We start from the raw sequence: 17,094 nt of genomic DNA, 5'->3' as shown, positions 1-17,094 counted from the left end.
GGCTCTCACCCAGGCCCCTGCAGTGAACGCACCGAGTCCTAACCACTGGGCCGCCAGGGGAATTCCCTACCTTCTCACTCTTATTTTTTGTCCGGAGCCTTGGGATCCTTGTGAGGCGAAGGGATGCTCGTGCCCGTTGTGCAAAGTGAGACCCCAGCTTCCCACGCTCAGTGACGGCGGGGCAGGACCCCCTCCCGCTGGAGCCTCACTGCAGCCCCACCACACCTGTGCTCAGGCCTAAGCTGTCCTCTCCACGTCGTGAGGCCAGGACTGCGGGGCGTGAAGAGACAAGTGGCCAACAGCTGTGTTCTAGATGTTTTTTCTTCTAATTTCCTAACTTGCGGCATTAACTTCGTCTCACAGAATCGGTGCAGCCTCTGGAAAGAGGGTTGGACTCAGGGACCCAGTTCTTGTCCCCAGCCTTCTCTCTCTCTAGGCCTCAGGGTCCCTTTCTGTGAAACAAGAAGCCTGACTTTCATTGCCTTAGAAGGTTCTACGTGAAGCAGGGAAAGCAGACGGGAGAATCGCTGCCCTTGAACTGGAACGGTTTATTGAGATGTTTCGGTTGGAGGAGGCATTTTGTTTCCCTGACTCTGGCTTCTCTGACTCAGGAGGTCCCTTGGACCCCGTCCTTCCCATGAGACGGTCCTGTTTCTGCCCAATCAGCTGAGGCTCCAGGCCACTCCACTCCGCCTGCCCCTTCCCCAGAACCATGACGTGCTCTGTCCACAGCAGACACTCCTGCTGAAGGGTCATGAAGGTGGCCGTGGCCTTATCTCTGATTCGGTCAACGGAGGGCCAAAGAAAGGAGCGCCAAGGCGCCCCGTAACTCTGCTGAAGTTAAGTACGTGTAATGCTTACAGGAGACAAGATGGACACAACCTCTACTCTGAAACGCAGAATATTAAATACAACTCCACCTATATAAATTAACTGTACAAGCTTATCCACCACGCACGAGAATCCCAGCAACCAACATTAGTAAGCAATTTGGGATCAAAATCCAAAGCAAAAAAGGACACGAACACCCATGTAGTATGATGTTTTAAATGCGGTTAAGGGGATGCGACTGCCCTGATTCCTGGGCATCTGACCACAGCGGGAGCTGCCCTCGGCCCCAGGCTCCTGCCTTGCCCGTGGGAGCCGGTCAGAGGGCGGCTCCATGCGTAACTGTCCTTTCCCGGGCTGGGTACCCCGTGGCCGGCTGGCTGGTCCTCAGGGTGCATTGGTGCCCCTCCCAGGAGTAGCCGTAGGGGGTCTAGAAGTTGAGCAGCTCTGGAGAAGGGACCCTGGGGAGGCAGTATATGGTTCCCTGGCTCCTTCAATGAAAAGGAAAAGTATTTGTTAAAGAGGGAAAGGTTTGCCTGGCCTGACGCTTTGTCCCCTCAGCCCCGGAGCAGCCGGCACGGGTCGGGGAGGATGCACATTGGTCAGAGTCCAGTGAGCAGAGAACCCGCCGTCAAGCAGCCTTAAGCATGTTTCTTATTCCAGGAGCGTCTGCTTTTTGTTTGAAATCCTGACTGCTCGGTTCTGGCCGAGGCCCGAGTTATTCTGACATGCCTTGGCTGCAGGAACACCCTCTGCACAGCAGCTGGCGGCTTTCCCCCGCACGTGTCCTGGGACCAGTACCATTAAGCTGCGTCCTCTCCCCTCGAACCCAGAAGGGACCTGACGGGGGTACTGGGCCCTAACTCCACTCCGCCTTTCCCCTTGCCTGGCAGCCCTTCCACCTGCTAGAATGTAGGGATTGGGCCTCTGCAGTCCTGTCGGGCTGCTGTGGGCCCCAGCCCGTGGAGTTCAGTCCCTTCTGTGTGCGGGGTCCCGGGTGTAAATTCCAGCCAGCCGTAGCCGACCCAGACTCGAACCTCCCGTATCGTTTGTCAGCGTACAACATACTCTTAGTTTCTTTCGTCTGAAGAACCTGCACAGCCTCTCCACTCCTGCCTGTCCCTGAATCCAGGCGCAGATCTCTAACTGCCCATTTCATACATCCTCCTGCACGGCATCTCCAATTTAACAGGCCCAGAAATAAACCGGCCTTGCCCACAAAACCCGCCCCGCCTGTAGCCTCCCTGATCTCAGTTGCTGGCAGCGATGCCCTCTCATTACTCAGGCAAACCCCTGCAGGCCTCCTCAAGTGCTCGCTCTACCGGGCAGCCGACACGCCGCGCATCAGTGAGCCCCATCGCTCCACAAACAGTCGCTGGATTCCTGCCTGAGCGCACCGGTCTCCCTGCCTCCACCGCGTCCCCTGTATTCACGTCTCTACGCGGAGGCCAGTGATCCTTTAGAAACAAGTCACTCTTCTGTTCCAGACCTTCGCCTGCCCCATCTCAGGAAAACCCAGGTGCTGGCCCTGCACACCTCCCGCCGCCGCCCTCCACCTCTGCCGATGCTCCCCCATCACTCTGCCCACACACATTATCAGACGCAGATTCCTGCCGGGGGTCTTTGCCAGTCCCTCTGCCTGGGTGTCCTTCCTGTCCCCAGAGGGGCGAGGAGCGGAGCTCAGAAAGGCTGCGCTGTCTCCCGGCTTGAATCACGGCACCGCCTCTCCCCACCCCACGTTGCTCCCTGCCCCTTCCCACACCTGCAGTCCTAACGCGCTGCATTTCTTTCGTCTTCTCTTCCAGCTGGTTATGTTCTCTCTCTCCCACCAGAACGGAAGTTCTAAGCGGACAGGGATTGTGTGTCTTCTATACATCACTGTGTCCCCAGCCCCTAAGGCAGGACTTGCCCCTGGCAGGGGCCCTCTAGCTACTGGGTGAATGAATGAACCCCGGGCTCTGCCCGCTGGGCTTAAACTGCTACCACCGATCCTGCTGCTCGTTCTCAAACGGCCCAGACCGGCCGCCCACTGAGAGGACTGCCCGTGTCCCCCACATCGGGACCTGCTCCCCGTGAGGCAGGGCCTGGGCTCCGACATCTGAGCGCCTGGGGGACCGTTCCCTCCTCCACTCACTCTAAGTGGGACCTCGGGCAGGTGGCTTGTCCACTCTGAGCCTTGGGGGCGCCAAGAGACGGTGTGTGTGAGCGCCTGGCACCATTTCCTCCCTATCCCGCCCCATCCCTGAGTCCAACTGGTCCTGCTTTCCGTGCTATGCCTTGTGCGTGTTGTCAAGACACAGGTCCCAGTAGCTGCAGGTTGCAAGTGAGGAAACGGGTCAAGGGAGGTGAAGTCTCTCGCCCAAGGTTGCAGAGGCCCACCCAGAGCCCACCTTCTCACCCCATGACTCACAGCCTGCCCTGCCTGACACCCCCTGGGCCTGAGACTTTGTGTCCACCGTGGGTCTGTCACCTCCCCACACCAGCCACAGGAGCAGGGGGTGGGCAGGGACTGCTCGGGAGGCCCAGCACCCAGGGCGGCGTCCCAGCGCCCCGAGGAACCACCCCGTTTCAGCATCCGTGGGTGCTGCCCCATGGTCCCTGCTGTGTCTCCTCCAGCCCCAGCTCTCTGCTTCTCGCTGGGAGCGCAGCCCCTTAGGCCCGCGCAGCCCCCACCCTGGACCGTACCTTCCTCCAGGGCTTCTCTAGGCTTTGATGGCTGCCACGTCCCCATTCACGTAATCGGGCTCCCCGTCGTCCTCGTCTGGGCTTCCTACCGGGTAGGGAGGTGCTTCCCTCGGGACCGGCTCTGCGACCCACGGGCAGATGGTCAGAGGGTTCACACGCACAGGCCCAGCCCTGTTCCCGCCACCACACCGCCCGCAGGAAAGGCTCCACTGGATGGTGTGTCTGTCCCGTCCTCTCTGGGATTTGCCAGAGGTGCGTCCTGCGGGGAGCAGGGCGAGTGCGATGCCGTGCGTGCGGCTGGATGGGCAGCCGGCCAGGAGGACCCAACCTCAGGAGGCCATGGTGTTGCTGAGGGGGGTCCTGGCACGGTTCGAGCCTCTGCAGCCGCTGATGTGCCAGAAGCTTCGCTGTGGAATCAGCTGGACTGGCCGTAGGGGAGCCCACCCGGCCTTGCCCTCCCAGCCAGATCCCCTAAGCTCCCCTCTCTCCCCCTCCCCTCGACTGTCTGTCCCAGGCCTGGCCCCTCTGAGCCTGCTGAAGGTGACCATTTGGAAGCACCGGGGCTCCGGCCGCATACCCACGACTCTCCTGGACTCCCGCCACTGCCGGATGGATGCTGAGTTCTGATAACCCTCAGACTCCTCGTCCCCTGCAGGGAGAACACCGGGGGAGGGGCTGGCAGAGGGGCAGCCACCATGGCCAGCCCTTAGGCCAGAGAGGTGCCACGTCCACCCCTCCAGAGGGGCAGCCTGTGTCCTCGTGCTGGGCAGGCCCCTCGAGGGAGGGAGGGAGAGTCCAGGACTGATGGGGACTCCTCCCGCACACAGGGTCTGATATTGGTGAACCGTGCAGCGGGGACTTCAGAGCTCAGCGGGGCAGGCGGGCCTGGCCTAGCAGGGCCTCCCTGCCCTGCTCCGGGGAGGGCAGCCTCACCTGATTCGGTTTTCTTTGGCTCACAGATGAGCACGTTCTCATAGGAATTGGTGTCATCTTCATCTGCCAGGGAGAGAGGAGAGGGCGCCGGATGCTGGTGGGCCCTGCCCGACAGGCCTGGCCCTTCCTCTCTCCCTCTGTCTCATCAAGCCCCCAGCCCTCTGGGTCCCCCGGGGCCTCGAACATTCTCCTGGACAAGCTTCTTAATGGGTGCTGGCCTGGCTCCAGCAGCCTCCACCCTGGGCTCCTTCTCTGTCTTCCCCTGAATGCCCTGGGGAGGGGAGATTAGGGGGTGTGGGGGGGTGCAATCAGGCCCACGAGGGACAGTCGGAGAAGGGAGGCCCATCTCTATGGGGCAAAGAGGGGCAGGGAGAGCCGCTGGGGGCCCAGGGGACAGGAACCTGCCTAACCCTTCAGGCAGTGGGGTGGGCTGAGGGTCCTTTGTCCGGGGGCCTAGGCTGGTTGTGGCATATCAGAGCCTGGTACCCCGGTATTCCCCCCCACCCCCCAACGGGGAAGCTGAGCTCTAAACGCCACCCCACCCTGCGTCCATCTGTGTCGAAGAGGCTCTGAGAAGTGAGGGCCTCTCCCCAATTTAGAAACGCAGCGGGGAGAAAAGGACCCCCCCACCTCTCACCCCAGCCCGGCCCAGGCAGGAGCCCAGCCCTGTGCACCTCTCAGCAGGCACTGCCCACCCTCAGTTCTCAGTTTCTGCAGAGCAAAGGTGTTAGGAGCACCTTTGCTCTTCACAAAGGGTGCCAGTATCCTCGGAGCCTGGAGGGCTCAGCGTTTGTCAACAAGGCTGACCGGTCCAGGGCCTTCCTTCAAGGTCCCCTGTGTGCCCAGCCTTGAGAGGGGCCTGGATGACAAGGGGACCAGCCTGCCCCCTGCGCCTGCCCTCAGCTCCCCTTCTGGCCCCCCTACCCTCTCTTCCCGCCCATCCCTTCCCTCCTTCCCTCCACAGGGCCAGCCTCCCCCAGGTCCCCCCCCGCCCAGCCTCCTCCAGCCACCTAAACCTAGGCCTGGCCTCCTGCTTTACATCCTCCCGCCACCTCTGGCCCCGCCCCGGGGGTGTGACTTCTGAAGCTGCGCTCCCAGGCCACCGCCTCCCTCTCCCCTTCAGCGACCTTTGCCTCACCTTCCGGGGGCTTCTGGAACCGCCCACTATCGAAATAGTCCGTGGCGAAGGGGTGTCTGGCAAGAAAACATAGACACAGCACCAACTGCTGGGCAGGCCCATGGTCGGGCCGGGAGCTTCCTGAGCAGGCAGCGAGGCCAGGGCTGCTCCGGCCGTCACTGCCCCAGAGCCTGCGGGGGGCCCTGCCAGGGTCTCCCCCGATCCTCCCACCCTGCTTCCCTGCACCCCTGAGCTGCCCTGGCTCCAGCCACCTCACCGTGTGGCCTTATGCAAGTTACCTCCTGCCCTGGGCCTCAGTTTGCCCAACTGTGAGATGAGGAGACGTCCTGGGGCCCTTCCTATCTGAGGGTCGGTGGAACTCGTCTCTGACCGGGTGGTGCAGGATGAGGTCCCCCAACGGCCTCCCCCACCCCCAAACAGAGCAGGGCTCCTTCCTGTCCCTGTCCTCAGCCCCCCCAAAGCTACGGTCACCTGAGGGAAACAGAGCTACAGAGAGCCTGCCTGGGCCAGCGGGTTCCAGGGCAGGAGGCCTTTCTCACGTAAGGAGGCTGCGGGCAGGGCGGGAAGGGCGGGCGGCGGGGCGAGGGGGTGGCCAGGGCCCGGAGAAGCCCGCTCACATGTAGGATGCATCTGATGTGCGTCTACTTCCTGCAGGAGGAGGCGAGAATCAGGCCTGAGCGCGGGCTGTATGCCCCACTGCGGCCCCCTCCTCCATGGAGCCCACCTACCTTTGCTGAAGTTCTGGTACCTGGAGGATGAAGACTCTGGAAGAAAGGCCAGGCCTGTTGGGTTGGCTCAATGCTGGTTCCCCAGCCCCCGCCCCCTCCCAGCTGTGACCACCGGAGGAAGAAGCCTAGGTGTTTCCAATCTTCACGCCCTCACACCTGCTCTCCGTCCCCTCCCCCTGCTGGGCCAGCCCCGTCGGGCCTCCCAGCCCAGCTCACAGCGTCTCTCCTCTGGAAAGGCTTCCTGCTCAGTACCTGTCCCACCAGGTATTCACCTGTCTCCGTCCCACCTCGCCCCTGCCCCCAACCCTGTGTCCCAGGGCACTCACCCTCGAGGCTGGGGGAGAACTGCAGCAGCTTGTCCTTCCTGCACGGGAGTGGGGCAGAGGCTAAGGAGGGGCTGGGAGAAGGCCCCGGGTTTTCTGGGGGTCTGGAGGCCACAGTCCCACAGCCCCCCGGTAGGGCCCTCAGAATCAGAACTGGGGCTCTGAGGTCCGAGGAAGGAGCAAGGTCTTGGCCTGGGCTCAGCCAGGTGGGGACCCTGGGGCCCACCTCATTGCCTCCCGTGGGGCTGGGATAGGGGCTCCTTCCTACCTTGCTGATGCCACGTTGGAGGCCGTGTCCACCAGGGGCCCTGGCCAGGCCTCCCTGACCACTGCAAAGGTTGACGGGGTGTTGGCTGGGCCCCCAGGCCAGCTGCCCAGCACAGCCCCCTCACCCCATCACCCCACTAGATCAGGCCTGGCCACAGCCTCAGAACAATGGGGACGAAAGGGACTTTGATGTGGACACTCCCAATCCCGAGCCCAGCCCTGGACCCTTCTGTCTGGGGACTCACGGGTATAGGTCCGGGCCACTGCAAAGTTCTGCTGATTCTCTTGCCTGGAAACACATGGAGTTGTGCTGAGCCAGGGCCTGGCCTCCCACAGCCCCAGGGACAGAGGGGCAGGACAGACAGACAGGGAGGGACAGACCAGGGCGAGAGTGAGGAGGGGCTGCCAGCCCCCCAGGACTCAGATCCAGGGCTTCCTGATGCACCCCTTCTCTAGAGTGCTTCCCTGCCTGCCCACCGCGTGCCCACACTTCTCACGTGGCCCTGCGCTGGAGCCAGCTGCCAGCCAGACATATGCCCCCACAGAGCCTCCCCAGGACCCCTGGAGATGCCCAGGAGAGTCTGTGGGTAGGACTGGGGCAGCTGCTCAGGGACCTGGCAGTGACGTCAGCCAGGAGCAACAAAGAGGCTGCTCCCACCACCTGCCATCCCAGGAGTGTTTAACGTTCCTAAGAGAGCACGGTCCTCTTAAGTTGTTCACACACGCCATTTACTCCCCAGTACCTGATGAGGCAACTTCAAGGCTTAGCAGACACAGCCAGGTATCTAACCATCACCTTCTTCCTTTGAAACAGAACCTGATTTTCATTTAGACAGCCACACACCCATCCAAAGGACTGTATTTCCCAATAAATGGGACTACCTCAAACTAGAAACCTTCTGCTCAGCAAAGGAAATCATCGACAAAACAAAAAGACAACGTACCGATTGGGAGAAGGTATTTGCAAATGATGTATCCAACACGGGGTTAATACCCCTTATAATATAATATATAATTAACTCAACAACAAAAAAACAACCTGATTAAAAAATGGGCAGAGGAACTGAATAGACACTTTTCCAAAGAAGACATACAGATGGCCAACAGACACGTGAAAAGCTGCTCACCATCACTAATTATGAGGGAAATAAATGCAAATCAGAACCGTGATGAAGTAACACCTCACACCTGTTAGAACGACTATTATCAAAAAGACAAGAAATAACAAGGGTTGGTGAGGATGTGGAGGAAAGGAAACCCTTGGGCACTGTTGAGGGGAATGTAATTGGTGCAGCCACTATAAACACAGTATAAAGATTCCTCAAAAAACTAAGAATAGAGCTACCATATGAGCCAGCAATCCCACTCCTGGGTATTTATCTAAAGAATACAAAATAACTAATTTGAAAAGATATATGCACCCGTATGTTCATTGCAGCACTATTTACAATAGTCAAGACATGGAAACAACCTAGGTGCCCATCAACAGATGAATGGATAAAGAGGATGTGGTATATACACACACTGGAATACGATTCAGCCATAAAAAAGATGAAACCTTGCCATTTGTGACAACATGGATGGACCTTGAGGGAATTATGCTAAGTAAAATAAGTCAAACAGAGAAAGAAAAATTCTGTATGATTTCATTCATATGTGGAATATAAAAAAGAAACAAACAAAAAAGCCCAAAATAAATGAACAAACCAAACACAAACAAACACATACATACAGAGAACAGAATAGTGGTTACCTGTGGTTACCAGGGGTGGGGAGAGCAAAATGGGTGAAGGGATAGATGGAAACTAAATTTTTGTTGGTGATCTCAATGTAGGGTATACAGAAGTAGAAATATAATGTCGTACACATGAAACTTATATAATGTTATAAACCAGTGTTACCTCAATTTTTAATAAAAGGCTATATTTCCCAGCCTCCCTTGCATTTATGTGTGACCATATAATTCTGGTTAATGACATGCAAAGCCAAGGTTGTTGGGCTTTCAGGAAAACTCCTTTAAGGAGGCACTGCTAACTGGGATGCCCCATTTCTGTCCTTCTCCTTCATTCTTACTACTTACTGCCTGGAAGGCAGAGATGAGGGCTGGAGCTCTAGCTGCCACTTTGGACCATGAAATGCCCTTGGGAATGAAAGCCACTGCTAAGGATGGTAGATCAGATTAGCTAATCATTAAACCATTTTGGGTTCCTCCCCTGGACCAGAATGGTGACCTGCCCCAGGCTTCCAGCCTGGGGGGCTGGGGGTCAGAGTGATCTGATTTAGGAATGATGCCCTAAAACCACAGAAGAGTCAGGCATGGCTTCCCAGAGGAAATGAAGCAGGAGCTGGGCCTGGCACACACAGGCTGATAGGACTGAACCCAAGTGAGGTGGGGAGAGCCCAAGTCTCCCCTCCCAGCTCCTCCCACTTAGGCCTAGTTTTCCCACCTCCCACGTGAGGAGGTTTAACTTGTGCCTCTGACTATCTTCGGTTCTAAGATTAATCAGGGGCCTGGAGTGGGCAGGGACTAAGGGAGGAGGGGAGAGGGAAGATACTGAGGAACTTGCCCTGGGGCAGGGGTGTGGGTGGGCACTAGGGGAGCCCAGCCCAGCCCTGGTGGAGGTTATGGGCTGGCGAGCCAGGGGACCAAGTGGCCCCAAAGCCTTGGAAAGTCCAGCCCCGGCCCCAGGAGTGGGCATGGATGGGAAAATTCTATTTTCAAATCTCATTGTGGTTTTTCAGTTGCAAAAGGAAATGAGAGAGGGTGTGTGTGTGAGTTTGTATGTGAGTGCCTGCCCAGGCGTGCAAGCGAGTGCCGTGCGTGTGAGAAGTGCACGCATGAGCGAGTGCTGGGGGAGCCTGTGGGTGCGAGTGGGCATGCAGGCCTGTGCACGTGTGTGCACGCAGGTCTCAGAGCCCTCCACCAGGCACTGTAAGGACACCACTGGCTGCTGCCCTCCTGCCTCGAGTTGTTCTTGGGTTGCCCCCCGATCTGCAGTGCCCAGCACTGCTGACCCTCCCACGGCTCACAGAACGGCCAGCCTGTCCCCAAGGTGCCTGGAACTCCCTCCTGCCCAGGTCCTGCAACTCTGCCTGGGATCAGTGGCCCCGTTTCATCTCACCCCCACTGCCCTGCTTCCAGCTCTCCCGTGGCTCCCTTTGGCCCTTAGGACAAAGGCCAAGGTCTCTCTCCACAGTCAAGACTCTTCTTCCTCCGCATTCAGCTGATCTCTCTCAAGACATGCTCACAGCGACCACCTCTTCCCCAAGACAATGTCCACCCCGGCCCGACATCGGCAAATGCCCACACCATTCCCTCTCTCTCTGGATGTCCCCTTTCGCCTTCTTTCTCTCTTAAAATCCCTCCCGCCTCCTCCAGGAGGCCTTCCCTGGTCCCCCAAGTTTCACACCCATATCCTCCCCTGAGGTCCTTTAGTGTTTTCCAGGGGAGACTCGGACACAGCGCCCGGTCTCTGTTCCCCTCACTGCCCCGGGAGGGTGGGATTGCTCTGTCGACCTCCAGCACCAGCACAGCGCGCTCCCCAGGGCTGGGGTCACTGCGGGGATTTCTGGAGATGCTCCTGGGCTAGCTGGAGTGTGGCATCCCCTCCTCCCCTCCTGTGGCATCCCCAGCCCTCCCCAACCAGGCTGGGGCCGGGTCTGGACAGCCCCTGGGCACCCCCTCGCCCTCCCCTAACTGCTTAGAACCCACTAGAGCCCGGCACGGAGGAGGTGTGAGTGAAGGGTTAGGGGTGGGGCGTGGCGGTGCCCGAGGGGATGCCCACATGGACACCCATGCCCAGGGCACACAGCGTCACTGTGCTGGGGACACTGAGACACTCACAGGCTCCTCTGCTCATAGATTTTCTCGGACCTCTTTGCACCTGCAAGAACAGGACCAGATTAGCAAGCGTCCTGGGGCCGGGTGGGAAATGAGATCCGAGGCCCAACCATCGTGTCTCCCCTGTGCCCTGTGCAGGCCTCAGACCGGACGTGCGGGCTAAGCCACCATCACTGGGGGCCACCTGACACTGGCAGGGGTTGCTCACCATTTATTTAGGAACGCGGAGCGTGGAGAAGGCAGACGCAGGCAGCCCAGCCCCCCTCCCCACGCTTGTCCAGCGCAGTCCATCGGCCCCAGACACATGCCCTTGACCCAGCAGAACCGAAGCCCCCAGCGAGCCAGACCCATTGTCTTCAGAGGAGAAACCTAGGCCGCTGGGGTTCACTTCTGCCTCCTGAGGCTTATCTGACTGCCCCTTCCGACTGCAGCCAGGTCTGGGCCTGAGTGGCTCGCTGGGTACACCACACGCCCCTCCCTCGTACCCGTGACCCCAGCCTTTACCTGCGCGGGGGGAGCAGCGCACACACAGGCCGGCTGCCGCCCCCAGCAGCAGCAGCAGTAGGGCCGCCCCCGACCACAGCAGCTCCGTGTCCGCGCTCATGTCCACTCTTGGCCACTCTTCCTGCAGGGCTGCAACGTGGGGGCACTGTGAGCTGGGGTGGAGGCTGCAGGGCCGCCCCCTCCAGGAACCCCAGGTTTCTGGCCCCCACTGTCCCCTGCCAACCCCACAGCTGAGCCCAGCATCACCTCCCCTGCCTGCTCTGGGACCAGGCAGGGACAGAACCAGCCCTGTTCCCCCATCTGACCCCCAACCTGCACCCCGGGCTCCCAGGGCCATCATCAACTCTTGGTTAAGTGCTGGAAGGTTCTGGAGACCCGCCAGACAGCACCACATGTATGTGCACACTCCCACACACGTCTTCGCTTACCCCCCAACTGCCCGTTGAGGGAGAGGCTCGAGCCATTTCACAAACAGAAAAACAAAAGCCAGAGATCCCACAGCTGCTAAGGGGAAAAACAGGATTTGAACTCCAGCCTCCAGACCCTAACGCTGGCTCCGCCCACTGCATCCTGTTGCCTCCTGCCTGCCCAGCTTTATTCCCCAACCTCAGAGTCCATGGCCCCTTCTGCCTGGGAGCCCCTGGCAGCCCCCATCCACCCTTGGGTGGTTCTCCGCTCCCACCCATGGCCTCTGGGGAAGCTGGGGGTGGGATTTCCATTCCTAAAACACCCATCTGCCCAGATTCCTCCTGCCCTGGGTGACGGAAGGAGGGAGGTCAGGAAGGCTTCCTGGAGGAGGTGGGCCTGAGACCAGGAGGGGAAGAAGGGCGCCTGGGCAGATGGACCTTGGTGGCTGGTGGTGGGATGTGCTGGGAGGTGGGGCTAAAAGGCTGCTTCTTGGTCAGTGGCCGGTCCCAGCCTCGGGGCCCCGCTGTGACTGCCAGGCCTCAGCAAAGCCACAGGCACCCACACAGGAGGGCCTGGTGAGTACAGCCCTCTTGAGGGGCCCTCCAAGGAGAATCATTACAACTATAAAGAGACTCAGCTCCCCCCTTGCAAATGCCAGTGACAGAGCTGAGGGCAGCCAGGGGTCCTGAGAGGGCAGTGCCCCGTGGTGGGCACGTGGAGCCCACGCTACTGAGTGTCCCCTCGGTGAACACCTGTTCCTCCTGCCGCGGCCCACCTGGGAGGAGGCTTCTCCCTGCTTCCCAGCTGGGGAAAGCAAGGCTTGGGGAGACCTGAGCTCTGTGCTGCCCGCCTCCTGCTCCGGGCTCCCCAGAGGCCTGCATGGCACCCAGCCGTCCCCCTCGCCGCTCTGAGCTTCCTGATTCCCTGTGGCAAAGATGACAAGGAATCTCCATGCAGGGCTGAGCCCCAGTCAGGGGCCCGTCATGAAGAAGTCACCTCTCCTTCCCCCAAACTCCAAGTGAGTCAGTGGAAACATGACCATTCCCAAACCTCATGACCCGGCGGCCTCCACACGAGGAGAGAGGATGACCTGATCACCCCAGGAGGTTGTCCGAGGGGATCTACGAGCCTGGGCACTGCCCTCCCAGGCTGCATACCCTCCTCCCTCCCCCCCACCTCGTTCTGCCCCGGGGCTGCCTCCCTCCCGGGCCTCCAGCCAAGGCCCAAGTCCATCTCAGGCTGGTGAGGTTGGGAGCATCTGGCCTTGAAGCAGGGAAGCTTGCCTGTGCCTCGGGGTCTCTTGGCGTCAGTTTTCTCATCTATAAGACTGGGATCAACCCAGGCCGTTCCTCAAAGAGTCGTTGGGAGGACAAGCACGTCCAGCCTGGATCACGGTTGGGGTTTCCGGAAGAGAAACTTGCTGAGGGTGTTATTTCCAGCTGGCTGGTCTGGACAGTTCCCTTGGGCTCCCACCCTTGACGTCTTTGTCCTTTGGTCAAGACAGAGACTCTTTCTGCCCCAGAGGAGGTTCAGGCACAGACACATGGGAGGGTTGCACCCATGGGACAATGGTCCAGCACTGGCCACCGCCGGGGTCTGCTTAAGACCCCAGGTTCAAGTCCACACTCTCAGCTTGGCATTCAAGGCCCTGGGACCTGGGCTGCTGACCTCTGCTGCCCTCCCTCCCAGAGGACCCCGACCATCAGAAAGCCCTCTTGCTTCCTGGCCCTGCAGACGCTCGGGATGCCCCCAGCCCTGGTCCATCTCCACCGACCTGGCACTGGGTGAGGGAAGGGAGGGGAGCATGAGAACACAAATTCTGCCCCAGCTGTTGAATCCCAGTGTCACCAGCCTTCGGTCACCCCTCTGTTAAACGAGGGAAAGAATGACACTCAACACTCAGGTTGCCATCTGAGGCCCAGCATTGAGAGGATGCCTGTAAGGTGCTAGTGCCGGCCGGTGGGGCATGGTTGCCTGTGACCACTGTGACTTGCCATCATCACGGTCCCTGTGGGATGGGAAGAGACAGCCGCATCCTGTCGGGGCCAGAGCTGGCTGGACGGCCCGCACTGAGCAGTGTGGGTCAACCCTACCTGAAGCCCTCCCTGCCGGGTCCCCCAGACATGCAGGCCTGAGCCCCCCCTCTACTGCACCATGCAGGGCATCGTGGTGGGACCCTGGGAGGGGCTGGGATCTGAAGGAGAGCAGCGCTGTTGCCCCAGCCCTTCGGTTGTCACAGACGCGGGTAGCATCACCTTGGAGATGCCAGCTCCTTTCTTCCAAGGGAGGAGAGGGAGGCCCAGAGAGGTGAGTATTCTGCCCAAGGTCACACAGCTGACCAGTCACAGAACCAAGATCTACACCCAGGGCAGGCTGACTCCAAGGCCTACACTCCTTTACGTAAATCCTTTCTTATATTATATATATATATATATATATATATTTGCTTATATTACATTTTTAAGAATCATGCAATATTTTTTAAAAGAGAGGCTCATTTGAGGAAAACTCTGTGGCTGCCCCCCAGACTGAATCAATCTGTCCTCTCTCCTTGCTTTCCCAACCAGGCCTGAGAACAAGTGGGGCAGGGGAGGGCGGAGGGAGAGGGGCTGGGCCCCTGGCGCAGGCAGGCCTGGCAGCCCCAGGAGGGCCCCAAGGGGCCAGACAGGGCTGAGTCGGGTGGGGAGGGGAGGGGAGGCCGCCACAGCCCGTGGCCTGCAGGCCAAAATAGCAGAAAGGGAAGTGGGCAGTTTTCATATGAACAAGTTTTGCAACAAGCTGACGGCGGAAAAGCTCTCAGGGCTGGGCTGAGCAACCCTCTGCACCCAGCCGCTCACCCTGAAAGGCCCTTGGCAACCCTGCTGCCCAGCCTCCCAGCCCTCCTCATGTAGTACATGGGGAAACTGAGGCCCACCAGGGCCGAAGGTCAGGCTGCGGGGGTAGGGGTGGACCCAGAGGTCCCCGTCCGACCCCTGGAAAGGCTTATCCGCTGGGCTCTGCTCCGTTTTCCCAAATAACCTTGGCCTTCAGATGAGGCTGACCGAGAGGTCTCTAATGGAGGCTCTTATGCTCAGGCGGCCGGGGTAGGGACCGGGGCAGCCCTTGTTCCGGGCACGGGAGCGGGATGGTGAAGGCCAGGGCCACCCGTAGGCAGAGCAGGGCGCCAAGAGCACCCCAGGTCATTTGTAGAGACGTGGATGCATCTGGAGACTGTCACACAGAGCGAAGTAAGTCAGAAAGAGAAAAACAAATATCGTATATTAACGCATATATGCAGAACCTAGAAAAATGGTACAGGTGAACCGGTCTGCAGGGTAGAAATAGAGACACAGATGTAGAGAACAAACATATGGACACCAAGGGGGGAAAGCGGTGGTGGTGGTGGTGGGATGAATTGGGAGATTGGGATTGACATGTATACACTGATGTGGATAAAATGGATAACTAATAAGAACCTGCTGTATAAAAAAAATAAATAAAATAGAATTTAAAAAAACAAACAAAGAGCACCCCAGGGCCTACAGTTTCTCAGCCCCCCAGCAGAGAGCTGGTGGCCAGCCTGGGGGCTGGGCGGGGTGGCCGGGACAGCTTCTTCCTCCAGGCCAGGGGTAGGACCTGGCTCTGCTTATCTGTAGCATCTCTCCCATCCTCCCACAGCCCTGGGGCAGGGTTGTTACAGCCCCATTCTACAGATGAAGAAACCAAGGCTCACGGGTCTGGGCCTGCGGAGCTGCTGTCCTCGACCCTCACTGGACTCTGGAAGTGATGGAACCCGCCCTGGGGGGCTTCCCAGGGCTGTGCAGGCTGGGCCGGGGAAGGCGGGGCGGGAGAGGGGCCAGAGCCCCAGAATCAGCTGCCCCTCTAGTGCCACAGGGTCTGGGGCGAGGGCTTGCTAGCTGGGGGCGCCAGGACAGGGCTGGGGCCAAGGGAGGGGGTGCCGGGCATCCCGGCTTCTTTCCAGCCCACCCGCCGGGCAGCCAAGTGCTCCTGCTGGGCCAGCAGGGCCACTCCCAACCCCGTGGGGTGTCGGGGGGACAGCCTCAGGACCCCTGCCTTGGGGGCCAGGCTCCAGGCACCCCTGGAAAAGGCTTACCTGAGAGCGGGGGGCTCCTCACTGCGGCCACCTCATCCTGAGCCCACACACCTGCCTGATCCGATGTCAGTGCCACAGACACTGGCAGGCAGGATGCAAGGCGGCGAGCTTCCTGTCAGCCACTGAATCATCCCTCATACATCCGCTGCTCCACCGGACAGGCTCTGCTCTTAACAGACAGAGGCAGAGAGACAGACAAACAGACAGAGACAGAGAGACAGAGAGACACACACAAACAGGCACAGAGAGAAAAGAAAGACATGGACACACAAACACACACAAAATTCACACTAAATACACACACACAAACACATGTCTCACAAAGAGGAAGTGACACACACTGCGGGACAGGGACAAAGGGAACGAAATGGGGGAGCGCACACAGACACGCACGGGCAGCGAGAGAGTAGGAAGACACGGAGAGACACACTGAAAACACACACACACACACACACACACAAATACACGTCCACAATGAAAACACACACACACACAGATATACGTGCAGGGAGAGAATGAGAAACACAGATACACACACACACACACACACACACACACACACAAACATCGGATGTGGGTGGATGGGCACAGACAGACATATATCAGGGCAGACATCACAAACGAATGGGCAGAGACAAAGACAGATGGACAAAGGAGTGGACAGTCCCTGGCAGCAGAGGAAGGGACCAAGCTGAAGGACAGAAGGAAGGACAACCATGACTCCTCTGCCAGGCCTGGGAGCCTCCGCACACCCATTTTCCAGATGAGGCTCACAGAGGCGTGGAGCCAGCCAGGGCGGCTAGAGCTCAGCCCCCACTCCCTCCACCTGCTGCCCTGGTGCCTGGGCCCTTCCCTCAGAGGTGAGGATGGCGCTAGAGAGACGGGTGCGCCGCACGCACGCAGCAAAAATGTTCCCCAGTGCCTCCCGTTACTGGCCATTAAATAACTTGCCCAAGGCCACTGAACTCTTAGTGGTGCCCCACCAGCTAGAGACCAGGAAGTCCACAGGGGTCACCCCAACCCCCATCTGTCTGGCATCCCAGAGCCTGGGCTCCCCAGCTCTGGGCCCCTCTCTGCTGGGACAAGGTTTTTCTTTCAGCCCCAGTCCAGGGTCCACAGGCTTCCCAGACCCGGCCAGGCGACAGTGGAAGTGCCGCCAGGAAGCCCAGCGGCAACCAAAAGAGAAATGCGAGGGCTGGGCGCCCGCTGCTGACCCCCCGCGGGGCAGAAGGGTGGTGCAGGGACTGGAGCTTATGGGAGAGCCCGTGGGCCCTGAGCATCAACAGCAATCTTCATCCCCGCAAGTGGTGGCGCCAGGACTAAAGCCAACATCACGTGACTCCCAA

General features: G+C 59.3%; 1 protein-coding gene across 6 annotated transcripts; it reads right to left on the bottom strand.

Annotated features, from left to right (window-relative positions):
• Nucleotides 1-528: 528 nt before the first annotated feature.
• On the bottom strand, nucleotides 529-16,809 carry LAT2 (linker for activation of T cells family member 2). Of its 6 annotated transcripts, XM_027126170.1 has the most exons (14): nucleotides 15,749-16,809; nucleotides 14,674-14,865; nucleotides 11,248-11,376; nucleotides 10,747-10,786; nucleotides 7,148-7,191; nucleotides 6,904-6,964; nucleotides 6,639-6,676; nucleotides 6,313-6,348; nucleotides 6,202-6,232; nucleotides 5,585-5,640; nucleotides 4,447-4,509; nucleotides 4,091-4,162; nucleotides 3,514-3,634; nucleotides 529-1,319 (listed from the first exon to the last, which is right to left on the bottom strand). In XM_027126170.1, the coding sequence occupies exons 3-13, from the start codon at nucleotides 11,345-11,347 to the stop codon at nucleotides 3,531-3,533; spliced, it is 645 nt and encodes a 214-aa protein (XP_026981971.1). In that variant the 5' UTR covers nucleotides 11,348-11,376; nucleotides 14,674-14,865; nucleotides 15,749-16,809; the 3' UTR covers nucleotides 529-1,319; nucleotides 3,514-3,530. The 6 variants fall into 6 exon arrangements, with proteins under 6 accessions (XP_026981971.1, XP_026981970.1, XP_026981972.1 ...); XM_027126169.1 differs by lacking the exon at nucleotides 14,674-14,865 and having other exon boundaries at nucleotides 15,749-16,806; XM_027126171.1 differs by lacking the exons at nucleotides 14,674-14,865; nucleotides 15,749-16,809 and adding an exon at nucleotides 12,939-13,039.
• Between the last annotated feature and the right edge of the window lie 285 nt (nucleotides 16,810-17,094).

Source organism: Aethalodelphis obliquidens, unplaced genomic scaffold (genome assembly GCF_003676395.1).
Source record: "Aethalodelphis obliquidens isolate GAN/ISIS:26980383/991018 unplaced genomic scaffold, ASM367639v1 scaffold30, whole genome shotgun sequence".
Classification (NCBI taxonomy): domain Eukaryota; kingdom Metazoa; phylum Chordata; class Mammalia; order Artiodactyla; family Delphinidae; genus Aethalodelphis; species Aethalodelphis obliquidens.
Note: the sequence above shows the minus strand (reverse complement) of the source record. Positions and strands in the feature narration are given on the sequence as shown.